Source organism: Mustela nigripes, chromosome 6, assembly GCF_022355385.1.
Source record: "Mustela nigripes isolate SB6536 chromosome 6, MUSNIG.SB6536, whole genome shotgun sequence".
In the NCBI taxonomy this organism is placed as follows: domain Eukaryota; kingdom Metazoa; phylum Chordata; class Mammalia; order Carnivora; family Mustelidae; genus Mustela; species Mustela nigripes.
The window spans coordinates 71886586-71906712 of record NC_081562.1 but is presented as its reverse complement, the minus strand read 5'-3'; the positions used below and the strand labels follow the sequence as shown (position 1 = coordinate 71906712).

General features: G+C 38.4%; 1 protein-coding gene across 7 annotated transcripts in view; it reads right to left on the bottom strand.

Annotated features, from left to right (window-relative positions):
• ABCC9 (ATP binding cassette subfamily C member 9) overlaps nt 1–20127 on the bottom strand; it is a 154515-nt gene that overhangs the window by 77508 nt on the left and 56880 nt on the right. For all 7 annotated transcript variants that reach the window (XM_059402839.1, XM_059402837.1, XM_059402835.1 and 4 more), the window contains 4 exons: nt 12213–12321; nt 7525–7632; nt 1099–1171; nt 83–188 (listed from right to left, as the gene is read on the bottom strand). In XM_059402839.1, the coding sequence (XP_059258822.1) occupies nt 83–188; nt 1099–1171; nt 7525–7632; nt 12213–12321 (396 nt within the window). The remainder of the gene's footprint in view (nt 1–82; nt 189–1098; nt 1172–7524; nt 7633–12212; nt 12322–20127) is intronic.

Genomic DNA, 20127 nt, shown 5'->3' with positions numbered 1-20127 from the left:
TTTGGATTATTATTTGGATCTTTCCTTGGAAGATCATCAAATGTATGGCAGAAAAATAGAAACCAGTTAAAAATATACATACTTGCTCCAGTGGACTTTGCCTTCCAGTGTCTGCATCTCACCAAGGATAGCAAGGAGAAGAGAAGACTTCCCACATCCCACTTGACCCACAATCATGGTCAACTGACCTAGGAAAATTAAAACAAGGTTAAGAACAGGAGGACATGGAATCCTCTTAGTAAAACAAAACCAAAATACATTTAGAAAGGATGATGTTTCAAAATCAATGGCCCCCTTTTGGTCTCCAGCAATAAGGTATTTATGTGACATAGCTCCTTTCTCTGATACACAAGTTTTTTTTGAAAACAGAGAGCAAATTTAAAAGATAATAGGTCTTGCTTTACTGTTTCCAACTTTGAGAATAGCTGAGATTAATGAAGAGAGCAATGAAATATTTGCCTAAATAATCTCAATTAGTTTTAATTTTATTATTCAATTCATTCAGGAGAAGGCTGAATTTGATAATTGGGATGAAATTGATAATTGGGATGAAAGGGATTTAGGCTGGCATTAAGACATCTTCTCTAATTTCAGACTTTGATATGCATGCAAAATAGAAAAATCCCAACCTATTTTCTATCAAGCCAGCTCAAAAATGAATTTTTATTTAATTACTAGACATTTTAAATAAAAATTATTGAGCATTTGAGCCTTAAACATCTTGAAAACTTTAGTTGTCTTTCAGGATAGAAAATAATTCTCTTTTGTGGTCTTTCTTTAAATCCTTTCTCAAACAGAACAAAAAATCAACTATCCCATTACTTAAATGGACAAATCAGCAAATGAGCTGATAACAGCTTATTTGGACAGTTGATAACTTATCCAATGTCTACACACTCTGTAGTGAAAAGCATTTCCAGCCATTTCTACAATGATACAGTGGCTCGTGAGCTACATGGTGTAAAAAACCAACTATAGATAATGTTTATAATGTTTTAAAAGTCTTGTTGTTGTTGCTGCTGTCGTTAAGATCAAATATCTTGGATATCCATAGTTTTGGTAATTAACAATTTAAAAACTGAGTAAAAAATGACTTACCTGTTGGAATTCGAATATCTATATTGGATAATGTAGCTAAACCACTGCCCCATGAAAAGTAGCCATTTGTGACCTAGAAAAGAACACATAAATTAAATTATGAAACCATGTATATATTTTGTGTAAGAGAATAATTCCAATTAAAAGCATTTTCTCTTTAGAGCACTGAAAGACTTTCAGTACAAGGTAGACCACATAGTGGTGAAATTTAAGAATACTCTTAGACAACATTCATTCCAAATATTTTTTAATTGATTGCTTTCTCACTGCTAGGCAATTGCCAGAATTCTGGTAATGTAAGTTATAGAGTGGAAATAATGACAAATGATTCAACAAAATGACTGCTACCAAGGAGGAAGTTTTTGTAATAAAGGAGTTTCCTGAACTGTGTGTATTAATCTCTATTCAGTGAAGTTAAAACAAAGAGTAAAAGGAAGAGAGGAATAAAGCACAAAAATGAGGTAACATCTATTGGTGGGATAAACCCTCAACAACCAGCAAAAATCACAAGACCTGCAGTCATCCAAAGCAATCTAACAGGCATGAAGTAGATTTGATAGTTTTAATAGTTACAAAAATGGGAAACAAAAGAGGAACAACAGAACCAAAGGACTGAGGTTGCTTGAAAAGACGAGATTGCAATTTTCCACGGAAGTTTTCTCTAGCCTGTAAAATGCAGGACATTGAGTAATATCCATCACATGGATGCACATGAAATTAGTCCTCGGAGGAGGGTGGCACGGAAGGGATGCATTTCTGATTGCTTTACAAATATGTGCTGAGCACCCACTCTTGCGAGGTGCTGCATTCCTATGGATGTAGGCTACAAAGAAGGTACAATGTCTCCTCCCTGCTTGCTTGGAGTTGCAGCCAGCTGAGTAGATAGACCATGGACAGGAGCAAGTATAGTGCCAGACAGTGTGGGCTGAGTAACAAATTGAGGGGACGGGCAGAAACTAAGTGAAATAAAAGGAAAACCATTCACATTTCAAAAAGAAAAACACTGATGTCTGAGATGAGGTTTAAAAATTTTTTTGGAAGAGGAGGTCTTTGAGCTAATTTGGGAAAATATATTGAATTACAATGAAGGCATTTGGGGGTAAAGACCTACATATACAAACAGGCACAGATCAGGAAACTATGAAACATATTCTGGGAAATAAAGACTAGAGCTGGCTGGGTCAGAGGTTTACGATTCTGTGGCTAACTGACAAATGATGCTGCAAGAAATTAAACAGTCTGAGGAGCCCTGTTTCTCGGAGGTGCAAAGTGCTGCAAATATGCCTGGGTTTGGAAGCAGGCCAGTGTGGAGCTGAGAAAGGCCCTCCCCGATAATTTGTGTTTTCAGTGAACTGGGAGTGAAGCGTATATGCAGAGAGAAGAGGTCAAAGGGGACATGGAAGGAGGTGAGAAGACAGTGCTGAAAGCAGAAGAGCCGTGGGAGGTTGTGGAAACAAATGCTGATGGAAGGCACGCAGAGGATCGCCAGGAACTACTGAGGGGCAGTGGAGTGGGGAGATACTAAATGTGTGACTTTGCCAAAGGGCCCATTGTATCTTTCTTCCATAGTGCTCAGTGGTCTGTTTCAGGAGTGTCGCAGGCATGATGTTGGATTGATTATGGAAAGTGCTAGAAGACTGAGGGAAAAAGAAGGGGCTTAAGTTGCTGGAGGTCTCTCTCGGTAAGGTTAAAAAACAATGTCAGCCAAGGTGAGGCCTGAGAGAGCTGCAGGTAGCGTTCTGTTGTCACTGTCAACACCTGACACAATACAGAGGTTAAAATTTCAGAGGAGCGGCAGTTCCCGATGGTGGCCAGGTGTGGCCTCAGGCAAGGTTGTAGAAATGGAGAGCAGGAGAAGACATTTCTGGGCTGGAATGCTAAAGAACTGTACACTTGTAAGGTTAAACCACATCCATGCATGGCACCAAATAAGCCAGAGGGATAGACAGGGAAACGGGCACCCAAGTCTTCAGCAACAGTGTGGGGTGATGATGAGGTCCTCTAACAAAACATGTGAGAAAGGTAGACAATGCCAAAATTTCACAAAGTTGTGAGAGATGAAAAGATATGGTCTGAAAGTAGTAAGGAAGGAGCTGGAAGAATACAGTATTACTACACAGAAGTAAAAGAGGAAACTACTTCCTATCGAGAAGGATGATGGAAGAGAGTCAAAGTTAATCTCTCCTGTGGCAATCTGCATGTCCACTTCCTCCTGCCTTTTACAAAATAGTCTCATGTCTCCACCAGGGTTAAAATCCTAGGCTTCCCTAAATAGTTGTTTGACCTTGGAAAATCAGGCAACATATACATCTTTGCAAATGTCCATAAAAGGGTAAATACAAAAACGATCATCATAGCCTAGTTGGTGAAAGAGGGAAGATGGAGGCAAAGCCAGTGTCCATCCCCAGGGGTAAGGAAAATACAATGATGCATCCTAGAGAACACAATAGTGTTGTAAGAAGAAGCAAACCATTATGAAAACATTTCAGGAAACTGAGAGTACACAGATGTTTATTATGTATTTTACAAGGATATGAGTGTATTTAGGCACATATATTGAGCCCATTAGAGCTTGCACCATAATGACAGTGGCACAGAATAGGAGTGGGTATCAGAGATAAGGGGAAAGAATGTATTAAAAGTATAGGAAGGAACCAGACAGATGCAAGTTACCTACTGCATGATCCATTTATGTAAAATATCCAGGATAGATAAATCCACAAAGACAGAAAGTAGATTGGTGGTTGCCAGAGGAAAGCAAGAGGGGTACGTGGGAAGTGACTGCTTAATCCGTATGGGATTTCCATTTGGGAGATGAAAATATTTTGCAATGGGAGCATAAAATTGTGAAGGTACTAAGTGCCACTGAGTTGTTCACTTTAAAACAGTTAATTTTATGCTATATGCATTTTACTTCAATTAAATAACTTTTAAAAATTAAAGGCAGGACATTACACAGACCATCGTCCATTTCCTCCTGCTAAAAATAAGTAAAAATGCTGAATAAAATATAGTTTGTAAAGAAGATCATTAAAACAAGGAGTAAGGAAATACCAAGTCCAAATATAAAGAAAAGGACAAATTCAGAGCTGTTAAGTCCTGAAGCACCTAGGCCTCTTTCCCACAAAAGGGACAAGAAGAGCTAAGATATTTTGGAAGAAAAACAATAACATATAAGAACTTGTCCTAAAATATATCAGCGTTTATTAGAAAGTTATAATGATCAAAGCAGTGGAATCTGAAAGAAAGAAACCAATGGAAAAAATAATAAAGAGAGGCCAGCAATCAGTCCAGACATACAGAGATCCCTGAAGTGTGGACAAGACTACACTGACTGTCGGGGGTGGGGGTGGGGGACAGTGACCAGTATGAGGGACTGGGACAACAGGATGTCATATAAGAAAGTAAATCAGAACTTACTGACTCACTGTGGAATGTAGTAAAATTACTGCCACTAAATTTACTACTGCTAAATTTCAACCAAAATTATTTGTTCCTGATTTCCCCACTATATCACATCCTTACTTCATACCAAACACAAAGAGGGATCCTAGGTCGATTCCAGAGCTGAAAGTGAAATGTGTAGCTTCAAAGACTTTAGAAGCTAATATAAATCATCTTCTTGACCTCTGGTAGGGAAAATTTTCTTAAATGAGACAAAAAAAAAAAATCAGTCATAAGGAAAACGTTATATAAACCAGACTACTCTAAAATTAACAACTTCTGATATGATAAAGCCAAGCTTTAAATGGAAGAAGAGTTCTGTAACATGTAACTGCCAAAACAGCCGAAGTATAAAATATAAAGAAGTAGTCCTCAGCATTTTTTAAAGGGGGAGGGAACCAATAAGCTGGCAAGTCACAAAAAAGGAAATCAAAACCCACATGGCCAAGGTATACATAAAAAGATGCTCAACCTCGGTAGAAATCAGAAAAGTAAATAAAAGTAAATAAAAACCTCAAGCTACAATGGCACCTCCTCAAGTACAAACTTTGGCAACATATTGGAAGCCCTCATGAAGACGTGGAGCAACCAACCCTCTCAAGGGCCCTTGGTGAAAGTGTCCATTGGTACAACCACTTGGGGAAACAGTTTCCTGTTATCTGGGAAAGGGGAGGATGTACAGACCCCATGACCCGGCAGTTGTTCACAATAGCCCCCAATGGGAAAATAGCCAAAAGCCCATCAAAAGTCGAACAGACAAAGTTCGGCATATTCATACGTTGAAATGCTACCTGGTCATGAGAACGAACGAGTCACTTGATGATGTGGATGAACCAGACATCCATAATGAGCAAAAGAAGCAAGACGCACAACACATCCATGCACACACTTAAACTTAACTAAAATATGTTTGTAGGGAGGCATGCATAGCAGGGGTAATCAAGGATATGATGGCCATTAAAGTCAGGGTGGCGACTGTTTCTTGGAGAGATAGGAGAGAGAACCGCAAATATGTGTGTTGGGAGGACCTTCGGAGGGATCCCGTGATGTTCTTTTCTTGCTGGTTGCATAGGTGTTCACTTTTTCATTAAATGTTCATGTATATTTTATGTAGTTTTCTGGAGGCATGTTCAATTTCACAATAAAAAACAGATTTCAATAAGACAAATGAGTTATTACCAACCTGAGAATTTCTCCCATGAATAAAAAACGTAAAGGCTTGATGGTGGGCTTGAAACTGCAGTGCCCATTGTTAAGCAGTTTTTCAAGTTTTTTGTTTTTGCTTTTTTTTTTTTTTTTGCGGAGTTTTGTTTTGTTTTGTTTTGGTGCATGAAAGGTCAACTTTAAAAAAACAAATGATTGCCTCGGTTTTTTTTTTTACATTCAAAATAAAAACAAATTTGGTAGGGACATGGGAAAGATATATTTTTAGATTCTTACTATATTGCATAGAAAATGTCAATTAAAAAAAAGACTGATCCAGGGGGCGCCTGGGTGGCTCAGTGGGTTAAAAAAAAAGACTGATCCTGCTTCTGCAGTCACATGTATATTAGTCGTTATGTGGGCATAATTGGAAGTATGAAGCAGAGAAGGCCCTTCATCGTCTTTTATTCCAGACTTTGTCACAGCCTCGTACTTTACATCCTATCCACACATTATAATTGTTAGGGAACTACTACAACTATTGTCTTCGATGATGCCAGGGTCATATTCATACATACACACACTCACATATACACTGTTAAAAGCTATCTGGGTGGGCACCTGGGTGGCTCAGTGGGTTAAACCTCCGCCTTCAGCTGGGGTCATGATCCCAGGGTCCTGGGATTGAGTCCCGCATCGGGCTCTCTGATTGGCAGGAGGCCTGCTTCCTCCTCTCTCTGTCTCTCTGCCTACTTGTGATCTCTCTCTGTCGAGTGAATGAATAAAATCTTAAAAAAAAAAAAAAAAAAAAAGCTACCTGGGAGATCCTAATGTACAGCCATGGTTAAGAATCACTAAAGCTCTTTAAAATTTACAAGTGACACTTTTTATCCTCGAAACAACCATGCTAAAGTAGCATTCCCGCCTTATTAAGGGCAAACCACAGCTCAGAGAGGCAAAGTAATTTGTCCAGATGTCACACATCAGGTCAATGGCAGAAGATGGGTTAACATTTGCTTATTCCGGCCAATCCCACGTTTGCTCCAACTGCAAAGGGCCTACTGTGGGCCAAGTATTTTGTCAGGCAGATACAGAGGGAAGTAGCCCCACAGCTTTAAGATACTCCTTCACGCCTTGTGTGGAGGCTCCCACTCTCTGACTGGCCTGGGCAGCACAGGTTGCTGGTTAACTCCAGCAGTCCACAGTTTTCTTCAAAAGGGATAATCTCCAGGACTCTGGCTGCACCGATGTCAAAAAGCTCTTGACTGCTCAGGTGTCTGTCCCTGCACAGCAGTGACCCCTCTTTGGGGGTCAATCCTCAGCTGATTATCTCCTGGTGGCCTGTTCTACCTAAGCGCACTTGCTTGGAGAGCACAAAAGGCTGTTTGAAATTGGATCAAAGGACTACTGGGAACCAGGCAGGGGGTGGGGAGATGCTTGCAACACTGGCCTAAGCCCCTCCTGGCTGAAGAACTACGATCTGATTTATTTCCTTAAAACCTGTATTTACAATATTGGTGTTCTCTATAAATCAATTTACTAGGTAGAGGAATGTAAGAGCTTGAAAGGAAATACGTTGGAGACTAACTTCTAACGTGGATTCAGAAGAAAGGCTCATGCTCCAGTTATTAAAACAGAACTGCTGGAGCAAGAAATGTGGTCGGGAGGCAAGGCAGAACTGGCAATGAAACTCATCAGAACACTTTCGAAAATGTTAAGAGGGTTAGTGATCACGGTAAAGAGACTTTAAAGACCCGATTTAGGACACTTACAGAACTTCACCATAAAATAGTAACATAAATGTTTCTAGCCATGCAAGAATCCAGGAAATAAAATAACCTTTATTGCAATATCCTCAGTCTCTACAGGACATAGACGCCGGGTTGATTGTTCATAGCTGTCCAGGTGATACCTTCCAGGCTGCTTCCTGTTTATAGTTTTCGGCTGCTGCATTCCAAATGGGGGGGGAAAAAACACAAGTTGATGCTTTATGAAAGAAAAAAAACATGTTTTACTGAACATTAACTCATATTGCTACTTCTCTACTTGAAATTCCAAGAAAAAGAAAGAAGTAAAGTGAATGTAATATTTTAATTCTTTCGATGGCTTCTCCAAAAAAAAAAAAAAAAAAAGCAAATAATAACAAAGTGCATTAAGCTTATCATTTTAAACCTAATTCACAAGTCTCTTTAGACAAATAAAAACACAAAGATGTGATTCTTGCAATGGATGGAGTTGAAAGTGTGTAGCCCAAAACTAGGTTTTGGATATTCCTTGTCCAGCTCTCCCAATAAATATACCCTGTCTGTGTGTCAAAAGGTAGGCAGACTAACTCAGGTTAAACTAGAATCTACTTGGGAGGCCACTGAGCTTGTAAATGCTCCAACAGTACCTTTTTGATCACCCTTTGAATCATGAGGATTTTGAATCTCATACACTCACATAACTCAGATTGGGCTACACATCACCCAAGGATCCACTGCAGAGTGAGAAAAAGCACAAGGATCTCGGAGTTTTTTTTGTCCAAATATGTGTGTGTGTGTGTGTGTGTGTGTATATATATATATATATATATATATATATATATATATATTGTTTCTTATTGTTTCTATATATTCTATATTGTTTCTTAAGTATATATATTCTATATTGTTTCTTAAGTATATAAACATATAATGCTGATGTAAGTATAAGAGAATGATCTAGTCTTTTGCAAAAATAGCATTGTTCCTGGTCAAAGGACCAAAGTATCCATTATAAAGAGGATGCTAGCTGAGGTTGGACAGTTTTCCCATACTTAAAAGGAACTTAGGTTAGGTCATAGAAATAGAGATTTGTTAACCTCTAAATCTGACTTCAATGTCATGCAATAGAGACAGATGATTAAAGAGAAGGTAGAAAATTCAGCTCTGTAAACCTCTAATATAGCAAAATTTACAAGCTCAAAATTTGTGCCAGGAATCTAATGACCAAATATTTCAACAAAAAAAAATTATCTGTCTTACTTAAATACCTTGTAGATTTTATGAAGGTTAAGTAGTAATATACTTTAAAACTGTTAAATTACCTATAAAAGCAAAGTAGTCTAGAATTGTGAAACTTTTTTTTTTCTTTTGGCCTGGAATTGCAGGTTTGGCTTTTTGAAAAATCCACTGACTTCTACTATGGGAATTAGAAATGTCCTCAAATAATCAGTAATTTAATCCAAATAAGATATTACCCTTCCAATTTCCATCAATTGTTATATCAGCAGAACATCAAATTATCAAATAGTACATTGCTAGGCTACGTGTAAATAAATACACAGATTAAAAGGTATTAAGAAGAGCTAACATTGGTTTTGTCACATAAAAAATACTGAACATGGGGCGCCTGGGTGGCTCAGTTGTTAAGCATCTGCCTTCAGTTCGGGTCATGATCCCAGCCAGTGTCCTGGGATCAAGCCCCACACTGTGCTCCCTGCTCAGTGGGAAGTCTGCTTCTCCCACTCCCACTCCCCCTGCTTGTGTTCCCTCTCTTGCTCTTTCTGTCAAATAAATAAATAAAATATTAAAGAAAGAAAGAAAATACTGAACAAATTTTAACTTTAAAAGATGGAGAGATTGTTCCTGAAATTTTATTTTAGTTCTGTTTTCCTTTTCACAATCTCACAGATGACCCTGGAAGTATATTGCATGAGATGCAGAAAGTCGGTATCCTTCAAGCTAAGTGTATCTTTCTCACAAGATGGTCTATGCCTTCACATAAATCCTCTGTCTTCTAGAGTCTTTAATTCTATAGTACTATTGCCCCAGAGTTCCAAAAGGAATGACGTCATGTTCTTCACAAAACTAAGAAGAGGGTGGGAGGAAGCGATGTGTTGACAGAGATTTGAGTTGGAGTTCCACAGATGTAATTTGAAGAGACTTTGGCTCTAGAATGTCACTAATTCTCCATGGAGATTCTACAGCCAAAACCACTTAACTCAAAGCTTTTACAGAATACATAGCATCTTAAACTCTCAAGAAGAAGTTTCCATTAGTGTTATTTTCAAACACACAGATTTTTTCACTCCATTTTAAAAAGTTTGTCGTTTGTGGTTTGGCCCATCAGCAGTGATGAATGACCCTGAAAGACATCAGAAGTCCAGTCTGGTTTCAATAACACTGAAGATACTGAATACATTTGAAGGGGATTCTTTTTTCCTTCCAAAAACCTTTTCTCAGTTCAATTTTTCTTCTAGCCCTCATCCTCATCCCATACAAAAAGTTCTTCAGATTTCCCTAACTCCCCAAACTTAACCTCCTACATCCCCAATTCTTGAGGTCATCCACTCTGCTCATCCCCACATTTCTGAAAGATGACCTAATAAATTCTTCAGTAATCTCCTATAATCCAAAGGATGACAATGCTGGTTCTTATCAAGTACTAGACCTTCCTGCTGTCTCAATGTATAGACACTCTATAATGCATTCCTATCTTTGTGTCCATGTCCACACAACAGCAAACCATCATTTTGAAGCATGGTTAACCCAGTGTATACAAGGCATGAGTGGTAGCTCCTTCTTAGAGAAAATCACACTGGCTCAATAAAATAACAGAGGGTAAAGTAAAACTCCAGAAAAGCAGAAGAAAATAGCAGAAAATAGTTGCTCATCTCAACTGTATTTAGTAGTTTGAAACATGATGTAGTGAAAATTTAATATAAACTGACTTCCTGTTAAAAAGACTTTCCAAGCTTCAATTAATTCAGTCAGAAAATTGTCCATGTAATTTTGTTTGGTTACAAAAGTAGTAAATACATTCATATTTTTGTCTAATAGTAACACGAATAACTAATATTAATTATAACATGACCCACTTTAGAAAAGCTTCTAATTTAATGTTATGAAATGTACATATTAATTTTAAAAACTTTCTTTAGACTTTTTCAGACACACCTTTCAAGAAAGGGATGTGATCCAATCTCACTGATTTAACTATCTAATGGCCCGTCCCTCTTACATTTACCCCATCTCCAATGCTGACTTCTCTTCTTAGATGTCAATGAATATCTCAACATTATCATGTGCAAATATATCTTTTGATTCTACCTCAATACCAGTCCACTAACATCTTAGCCTCCCTATCCAGTCTATCAGCAAGTCTTTACCTCTCAACATTTTAAAAAAGTACAGAGTCTGCTCACTTTCTCATGATGTCCACTGCAACTGCCACAAAACTAACTCTAACATCATCATTTCTTGCCTATGTTATTATAATAATCTTTTTACTGATCTACCTGTTCTACCCTTGTTCCCACTGATCACTATCAACCCAGTGGCTCAGTCATTAAGCACCCAACTCTTGATCTCAGCCCAGGTCTTGATCTCAGGGTCCCAAGTTCAAGATTCACATATAGATAGGTAGGTAAGTAGGTAGGTAGGTAAGCAAAATTCTGTTAGTCCCCACTTTAAAACCCTCCTACGGTTTCCAACTCCATGTCAACACAATCCAGACCCTCAATCCTTGTTCTTCTTACCTTTTCTTATCTCTTTGTTCTTCACCAGGCTCAAACCAATGTGTTTCTCTGTTTCTTGAGAATAACAAATTCATTCCCACCTCAGGGTCATTGCATTCTTCCCCCAGTCTTTGCAGAACAGGTATGTATGTACTGTTTATTCAGGTCTCAGCCCAAATGCCAGCTCTTCAGAGGTGGCCTTTCTGGGAAATGGTCACTAGCTTCCAGTATCCCAGTCATTCTCTCATACCTTATTTTATTTTCTTCCCAAAGTGAAATGATCTCACTTTTTAAACTTAATCATCTGACTCCTGCCTTAAGAAAGCTAACTGTGACAAAGAGGAGTCCGTGTGCCTTGTTCTCAGCTATATCCCTAAAGTACAGGGTAGCCAATAAATCTAGAAACACAGGCAAATATATGGTACGTGTCATCTTACATGTAATACACGACAAAATAATATTGAACATGTTTCCAGGCTGTATATAGCTATTGAGTAAATATTTGTGTAATGGATGAATAAACTGGTTCTAGGCTTAACCAGACTCAGGTTTTAATTCTGGCTCTGCTACTAAGTTTATGACTTTATTCAAGCCACATAATATACAAACTCCATATATTCAATTTGAAGATTAAAAATAAGGCAATATAATTTATATTGAATCAAAAGATACAATGCATCAAAAGCACTTTTTAAACTAAAAATTATAATACAGCTAAAAGGTATTAAAAGAATATGGTGTGGGAGTTGGTAAGCTTACTTAATATTATTATTATATAAAGTTTTGGGCAGAAAACCTTTCAATTTTTTTTCAGTTGAACATGGGCTGTCCCTCTTGGGATATTTCTTTGATGATGTCTAATGACAAGCCTTATACATCTGTTTATGCATTTTAGACTACTGAACTTTGTTATAGAAGCAGGTGGCAATTTTTCTTTATATAGGTTAAAAGTGGAGCTTACACTTTCTTCTAATCACGCTGATTTGAAATCATCTAGTCCTGGGCCAGTTACCTATTCACAGCTTCAATAATAAGAAAAAGCACTTACCACTCCAGTGTGCTTCTTACAGGACTCAAAAGGAAGAGAACCTTCACCAGTTCGCCAGCTATCCTCACCAATCTCGTCACTCAAGAGAAACTCATTCAGCTTTTGAACACTGCAAAAACCAACCAAACAAAAAAGGGGTTAAAAATAAAACCACCACCAACAAAATTCTACGAAAATAAATAAGCATTTCCCTCACTATCACGTTGAGCAAGCCACCTCTGAGAGTCATTTTTCAAGACCAACTGGGAATTCAACTGGGAGGAACAAGCATCTTAAGTAAATTGCCCAAGAATGATAGGCTCCCAGGACCTGGGACTTTCAGTGCTGAAACTAGAAATGTCTCAGGAAAACCAGTAAATTTGTCACTCCTTGAATGCAGCCAAACTCTTGGCACCTTTTCTTTTTCTTTCTTTTTTTTTTTTTTTTTTCTCCCAATTATGCATCTTGTCAAAGACAGTGGAGTTGAGGAGGAACTTAAAACAGAGTGGTTAAAAGTAATAATAATGGTTAAAAAGCCACCTGGGTGGCTCAGTGGGTTAAAACCTCTGCCTTCAGCTCGGGTCATGATCCCAGGTGGTGGGATCGAGCCCCACAGCTTCCCCCTTTCCTTCTGCCTTCCTCTCTGTCTGCTTGTGATCTCTGTCTGTCAAATAAATAAATATAATAATGCCAATGAGGGAAATACACACTATTCTAATTTTACAAATGAGGGGAAATAAGTAATAGAGAAGCTAAATAGCTTGCTTAAAAACATTTAGCATATTAACACATAGCTCTGGGGTGCAAGACCATTCTGCTACCTTGCTTGAGCACTATACACTACATATATTTTCGGAACCTGGCAGGAAGACGGGCCTCTCCAGAGTTGCTGTTCGGTGTTGGCAAAGGACCAATAACATCAGCATCACCTGGAGTTTACCAGAGATTCTCAGGCCCCATCCAAGACCTACTAACTCAAAATACTCATTTTCACAAGATCCAGAAATGCTTCCTAAGCACATTACCATTTGAGAAGCCTGTATCTAGAAGAGCAGTTTGCAAACGTCCTTTCTTATGGTCTCCTCGGGCAGGGCACAATACCCCTTGGCCCACCTACCCTTCCCATTCTAACTTTTTCAAACCAGTTATAGAATCAGAAGCAAAAGAAAAGAACCAGAGAAACAACAACATGATTTGAAAACACCCTCCTATAAATAAAAGAATATGCTAAAGGAAGTTCTGTGAAGTTGCAAAAGAAATTCTCCTTTTAGCATGTTAGGATGCCGAAGGTGAGCAAACTAGCTGGGCCCATGCCTCATCAACCACAGGCGAGATACCGCCTGCGGTAGGAAACTAGAAAGTAAAGATGTGAAACAAAAAAGGTACTATATATTTTTTTGTTTGAACTTATCGTCAAGTGAAGGGCCTCCAAATTGGTCTGCAAAGCTTGTTGTGTGTGTGTGTGTGTGTGTGTGTGTGTGTGTGTGTGTGTGTGTGAGTGAGTGCGCGTGTGGCCTCAAATGCCATAGAAACTGCTTCTTGTCCCTGGGAATGTAAAGGTGAGTAAATTCCACTGCAGCAGCCCTAATTAGCTTCCAAACTTCACTTACAGAGAACTAAAAAAGATAATGGTTTAAGAAGAATTTGGGGGGATGCCTGAGTGGCTCAATTGATTAGGCGGCTGCCTTTAGCTCACTCAGGTCATGATCCCAGCTTCCTGGGATCGAGTCCCACATCAGGCTCCTTGCTCAGCAGGGAGCCTGTTTCTCTCTCTGTCTCTGTCTGCCTCTCTGCCTGCATGTGCTCGCTCTCGCTCTGACAAATAAATAAATTTTTAAAAATCTTAAAAAAAAAAGAATTTTGGTTGAATAATACTCCATCTGTATATACTACATTTTATTTACTTATTCATCCATTGATGGACATTTGGGTTGTTTTCCCTCTTTGGCTACCGTGAATAATGCTGCTATGAACCTGGTGTACAAACATCTATTCAAGTTCCTGCCACGTTGAGTTTTGGGGGGTATACATCCAGAAGTGGAACTGCTACACCGTATGCTAATTCTAAGTTTAATTTTTTGAGGAATCACCATACTGCTTTCAACAGCACCTGCACCAGGATTCTGGAATTCTTGATTCAATAAAATAGAGTTATGATAACAGGAATGAACCTTGAAGACATTATGCTAAGTAAAATAAGCCAGGCACAACCCCCAGCCCCAAATAGCGTATGAGTCCACTACCTCTATGAGATACTAGAAGAGTCAAATTCATAGAGACTGAAAGTCAATGAGTTTCCAGGGGCTGGGAGGAGGGGCAATTGTTATTATTTGATGAATATAGCTTCCAATTTGCGGAGATGAAGTAGTTACAGAATGGACTGTCGTGGTGGTTGCACAGCAACGTAGATGTACTCTGTGACTGATCTATACACACAAGCTGGTTTAAATGGCAAATTTTCTGTTAGGTATATCTTACTGCTACTTCAAAAGAATTTCAGAGGAAAGGAAGGAAGGCAGGGAGGAAGGAAAGACGGATGGGAGGAAGGAAAAAAAGAAAGAAAGTCTTCTGTTTGTGTACTTTCTTTGCAACCTTGTCAGCAGATACTGACCATATAGACTGAAAGCCAGCATTAGAAATGCCTTATGAAATAATGGCCATTTGTTTATCTTAAAAGACAGGTATTTGTTCATTACTTTTTAATGAGGCATAACTCACATGTAGTAGTTCCAGGTGTACAACCTAATGATCCAGTATTTGGATATATTGCAATCTCATCAGCACAACAAGTCTAGTTAACATTATCACCATACGTAGTTACAATTGTTTTTCCTGGGAGAGAAATGTCTAAGATCTACCTCAAAAGTAGTAGTGAAATATCTTCTTTACCTTTATGGATTTTAGTTGTCATTCTGTTCTTATATTTTGAAGATGAATTTTAAGGAGCACGGCTTTGCCATTCCAAGGAATACCTTTTAAACAGTCTCATACTATGTCTTTGCACACAAAGGGAAGTCCAGGGGACAGGGTCATTTGCCTTGTGACTCTATGTCTAGCTGCTCCTGGCATGTATTACTCAATGAATGTTTGCTGAATAAATCCAAGAAGGAATAAACCAGTGACTCAGCCATTTAAGTAAAGTCAGTTATTCAACTCTCCATTTCACTTTTCTAGTACACGCACAAATCTTACTAAAGTTTTTATGGAATTAATGAGCCCCATTCTTGCTAAACATTAAGAAGCAATGGCCTCTGAGCATAACTGGGGCACAGAAAGAACTTTCTTTCCTCTATATAACTCTCCACTTTGGAATTCCAATTACAAGGAATATCGGAGGACCCCAAGATGAATTCTTCTCTGAACCTCCTGTCCTTTCCTTTCCCCACTCCTCATCATTCTAGACTCTCTGGATGAGAGTCCCCAGCACCAGTATTTTGTCATTTTTTGTTACTATCTCCCTCGTTCACTATGAACTCCTTAAGAGCAAAGATCTTCATCTTCAGGATCCAGCCCAATGCCAAAAATACAACGTAGTAATGTCTCAAGAAATGTCTGGTGAATGAATAAATGGGTAACACAAAAAGCATTTCCTATTCATATGAGGTCCTTTCAGAAGTCACTGAGGCAAAGCAATTATGGAAAATGCATGAATGCTGACCAAGGCTGAAGTAATTCCGACCATGCTGCCTGGGTTATATATGGAAAATCCAAATCTGTGTATGTAGCATTCCTCTCCTTTAAATAGCAAATGGCACCCCTCTGCCTTCCGCATCCTTAGCATCATTTCCAGGCTGCTCAGGATTTTACCCCCTGCCCCCAGCTTCATCCCCTGCCATGTTCCACACTAGAACCCATCACCAATCACACTCAACTATGTCTAGTCCTCTAAATGCACCAGGATCTCTCACCTACTTACTCACCCTTTACCCCCGAATACATTGCTCTCAGCTTGAAAATGTTTTCCCTTTTTCTTCAACTGACTGAGTCCTACCTATTCTTTAAGATCTTATGAAGAAGCCACAGTAACTCTTTTAAATTTTCCCTTGACTGTCTACTTTCTCACTCAATAAACTTCAGTGACACTCAAATAACGAGCCATGGTATTCTACATAGAGCTCTGTAAATAGCATAATACACCATATCGTATTTATGATGTATTATGTTTCCCCTCCTGGTCTCTCCATCTAGACTGTAGGTTCCCCGTAGATTTCACTCTACCTTTCATCTTTGCAATTTCTAATACCTTGTAATGAACCCGAAGTATTAACAAGTGCATGTAGACCCACAGAAGATGTGTCTCTGAAGCACAGATGGAGATTAATAAAATGGGAGTAAATTAGCAAAATTGAAATCGGTAAAGTATCTAAAATATTTAGGCAATGAGTCAGGCACTGTTTATATACTGTCTCATTTAATTGTTTCAATTGCCATAAGCAGGTGCTACTGCAGTACTCACTTAGTAAGTAAGGTGCTAAGCTATAGAAACACAAAATGACATGCTGGAGGTTGGACAATGAGTACTCTAGGGCTGTACTAGGATTTGACAGCAGATGCATTTGATACCAACCAATTTTCTAACGTGCCTCCACCATCTTCCTAGGTTAGTGTTTTACTAATCTCCCAAGTGTTTGGATAATTCATATCAGTCTTCAAGGTTTTAGCTACATATGTTGTTTTTTCACTTTTCAAGTTTCACTTTGGGTGTTTAGCTAAAGCTTGAGTACCTTGGACAGGTGCTATTATATTAATTAGGAATAAGTGACTGTTGCTGACAATTGTGTGCTTTTCTTGTAAGAACTATAACATTTTTTTGCAAACAGGGACCAGGTGGAAGTATGCATACTCTGTAATATCAGTAACAATTTATTTGATCAAAGGTAATTCTCCTGGACCAGCCAAGCATACAGTCCTTTGGGAGGTATATGAGAGAAAGGATATGAAGTTATTTTTTAACAAAGAAAGGGACTGGTTTTTACACATTTTACTCTTGGCAGATAACATCTTTGGACATAGATAATGCATTATACATCAAATACCAGAAACCTTCACTGAAATTATTTATAAAAGATACAACATATCAACTTACATTCTCCTCCGGAAAAGCAAAAACACATATTGTTTTCTTAGAAATAAAGCAAAGTGGAAAAGTGAAGCAAACATCCTGGAAAATCACTCTTACTCAGTATTTTAGTACTTTAGATAATAGTGATTTTTCCTACTTCTCCCCATTCCATGACTCTGTTTTGCAAATGTAGACTGGATTATGATATAAAACGTCCAGAAAACTCAAATGGTGTGGGGTGTAGGGTTGCAACCTAAATCATATCTGCCTCTTTCTTCCATTTTTTATTATATATACATGGGGTCCCACCCACTGAGCACCACGAAGACCATTTTGGCTAACAAACTAAACATTTTAAAAAGAAAGTATAGAATTTTCACATAGGAAAGAATTTTACTGGCATGGAATTTTCCTCCTTAGAGAGGTTTGTAAGTCTCTTACAGGCATGTGTAATGCAAGTTTGGGAGTATGCTGCACCCCCTTCTAACCCACCAAATCTCTGATGCATTTAAGAGTGAAGCAAAGAACTTATCACTTCCACGGTCCTGAAGAAGAGGTTTCAAAATCAGCTCACCAAAGTCTCCGATTATAAACAGGCTGTTCAGCTTGTTGTGGGCCAACTGGCATCAAAGACTGATCACGGGTTCCCAGGCACAGAAGAAAATGCCAAACCAGTCAATACTGGGAAAAAGCTCATTTGGGTTCCCAGAACCAGCACACAGTGGGGAAAAGGCCTGGCTCCTCTGCTGACTGGTCATCTCTGTAGGACCCACAAATCTACCACTGAGACTCATTTTAAAGAAGCAAGTTTTTATAAGCTGATTCTATTCAGCCTATGGTTTGGGAAATCTGGAGCTGAGCCCTGAAAACAGACTGGTCTTTATCAAACTGGCAAGTGCCTTTCCCTGGGCCATAAAGAAAAATGAGTGCTATGCAGAAATATACAGTGAACATTATCCACTCTCAACTTCACCAGCATTTACTGCAGCAGGATTGTATACTACGGAGGTGGAAGAGCACTCCTAGGTTTTCTTAGTGGTTTTTATTTTTTTCTTCCAAATAAACTCTTTAATCCCTTTTGATGTTTGGTAACCCCCTGACTTCAGAGAAGTTAGGTAGAACTTATCAACTGTTTCTTATCCCCACTTGAGATACAAAATCAAATTCCAATTAAAAATGAAACCATGAAAGGGACAGCTATTAAATGGAGAAAATGAAACTAAGGACCAAAATAGCAGACTTTGGCCATTCATCAATTTTATTGTTTGAAGTAGCTTCCCTTCCAGAGCACTGCCTAATTTGGAAGTGGCGCTACAAAAATCAGTCCATGTTCCGTACAATTCTTTTAAGAGGCAGAACGGTAAGAAAAGTCAGACGAGGCCAGAGGGTCTAATCCTTAAACTCCAACAGCTCCAGAATTGGTTATCCACAACATAACCTACAGAACAGGACTAAAACCATTCTGTGATATTATTAGAACCAAACAGAATTTCAGTTTATAATAAGATAATGGACATGCATCTTCCAGTTTTGGGGATTGAGCCATTGTTAAACCAATATAGAAAACTGTCCCAAACTGAAGACTCTGGTATTTTAAATGTCAAATACTAGTGTTCTTCGTAATACATAGCCATTGGGAAAATTAACTCCTCCTAAAAGACCTCACAAGAAAAAAAATTAATTAAAAAAAAAAAGCCCTTATAAGAAAATATTCAACATTGTTATCGGTGGCAACACCAAGCTCCATGTATTTAAGGCCTCCATTTTCCAATTTTCCTTAGTATTATAACATCTTGACATTTTTTTCAAAGGCCAAGCATTATGACTGTTTATGAAACATGCTGAGGTTTTATGTTTATCAGATCTTATACCATAAGCGAAATCTACTTGAAGACTTCCCTGTTCATAATAAAGTATCAGACACAGTAGACTGTGACACAAACAGCATTATATAATATAGCACAATAAATATTGGTAGCACACTTCTTTATTATAACACAAGAAAAATGGTAGGAAATGGTCATTATCATATCACATCTATTTTTATTGTTGTGCATTGTAGGAAACTGTAAGTCTGAGACAAAGTATACACTGGTTAAAAAACTAGAGAAGCATATTTAAAATAAGCAAAATGTGGAGGGGTTTTGCAAAGTATTTCCATTGGCAGAAACCATGAGTCTTACTTAAATTTTTTCCTGGTTAAACTAAAATTAAAACAGTAAATATATGTTGATGGGAACATTGTCCATCACTATAGCTGCAAAGATAAACTGATACAGTTGTACTGGAAAATATTATGGCCATTTTCATTAAGAAAATCTTAAAAATTGGGGAGCCTGGGTGGCTCAGTCAGTTAAGTGTCCAACTCTTAGTTTCGGTTCAGGTTGTGATCAGGCCATCATGGGATGGAGCCCCACACAGGGCTGTGCATTCAGTGAAGAGTCTGCTTCAGATTCTCTCTCCCTCTCCCTCCTACTCACTTTCTCTCTCTATCCCAAATAAATAAAACCTTTAAAAAAATTTCAAATATGTGTATAATGTTTGACCTACCACTCTTTAAAAGCAACATAGCAATAAGAACCTTAATGAACCACAGGTTTATTAAGAACCTTAAAAATGGGGGTGCCTGGGTGGCTCACTCCATTAAGTGTCTGCCTTTGGCTCAGGTCATGATCCCAGGGTCCTGGGACTGAGCCCCACATTGTGCTCCCTGCTCAGTGGAAAGACTACTTCTTCCTTTCCCTCTGCCTGCCGCTCTGCCCGCTTGTGCTATCTCTCTGTCAAATAAATAAATACAATCTTTAAAAAAAAAAAGAACCTTAAAAATTCATACCATTCATACAATTGAGCGCGCACACACACACACACACACAC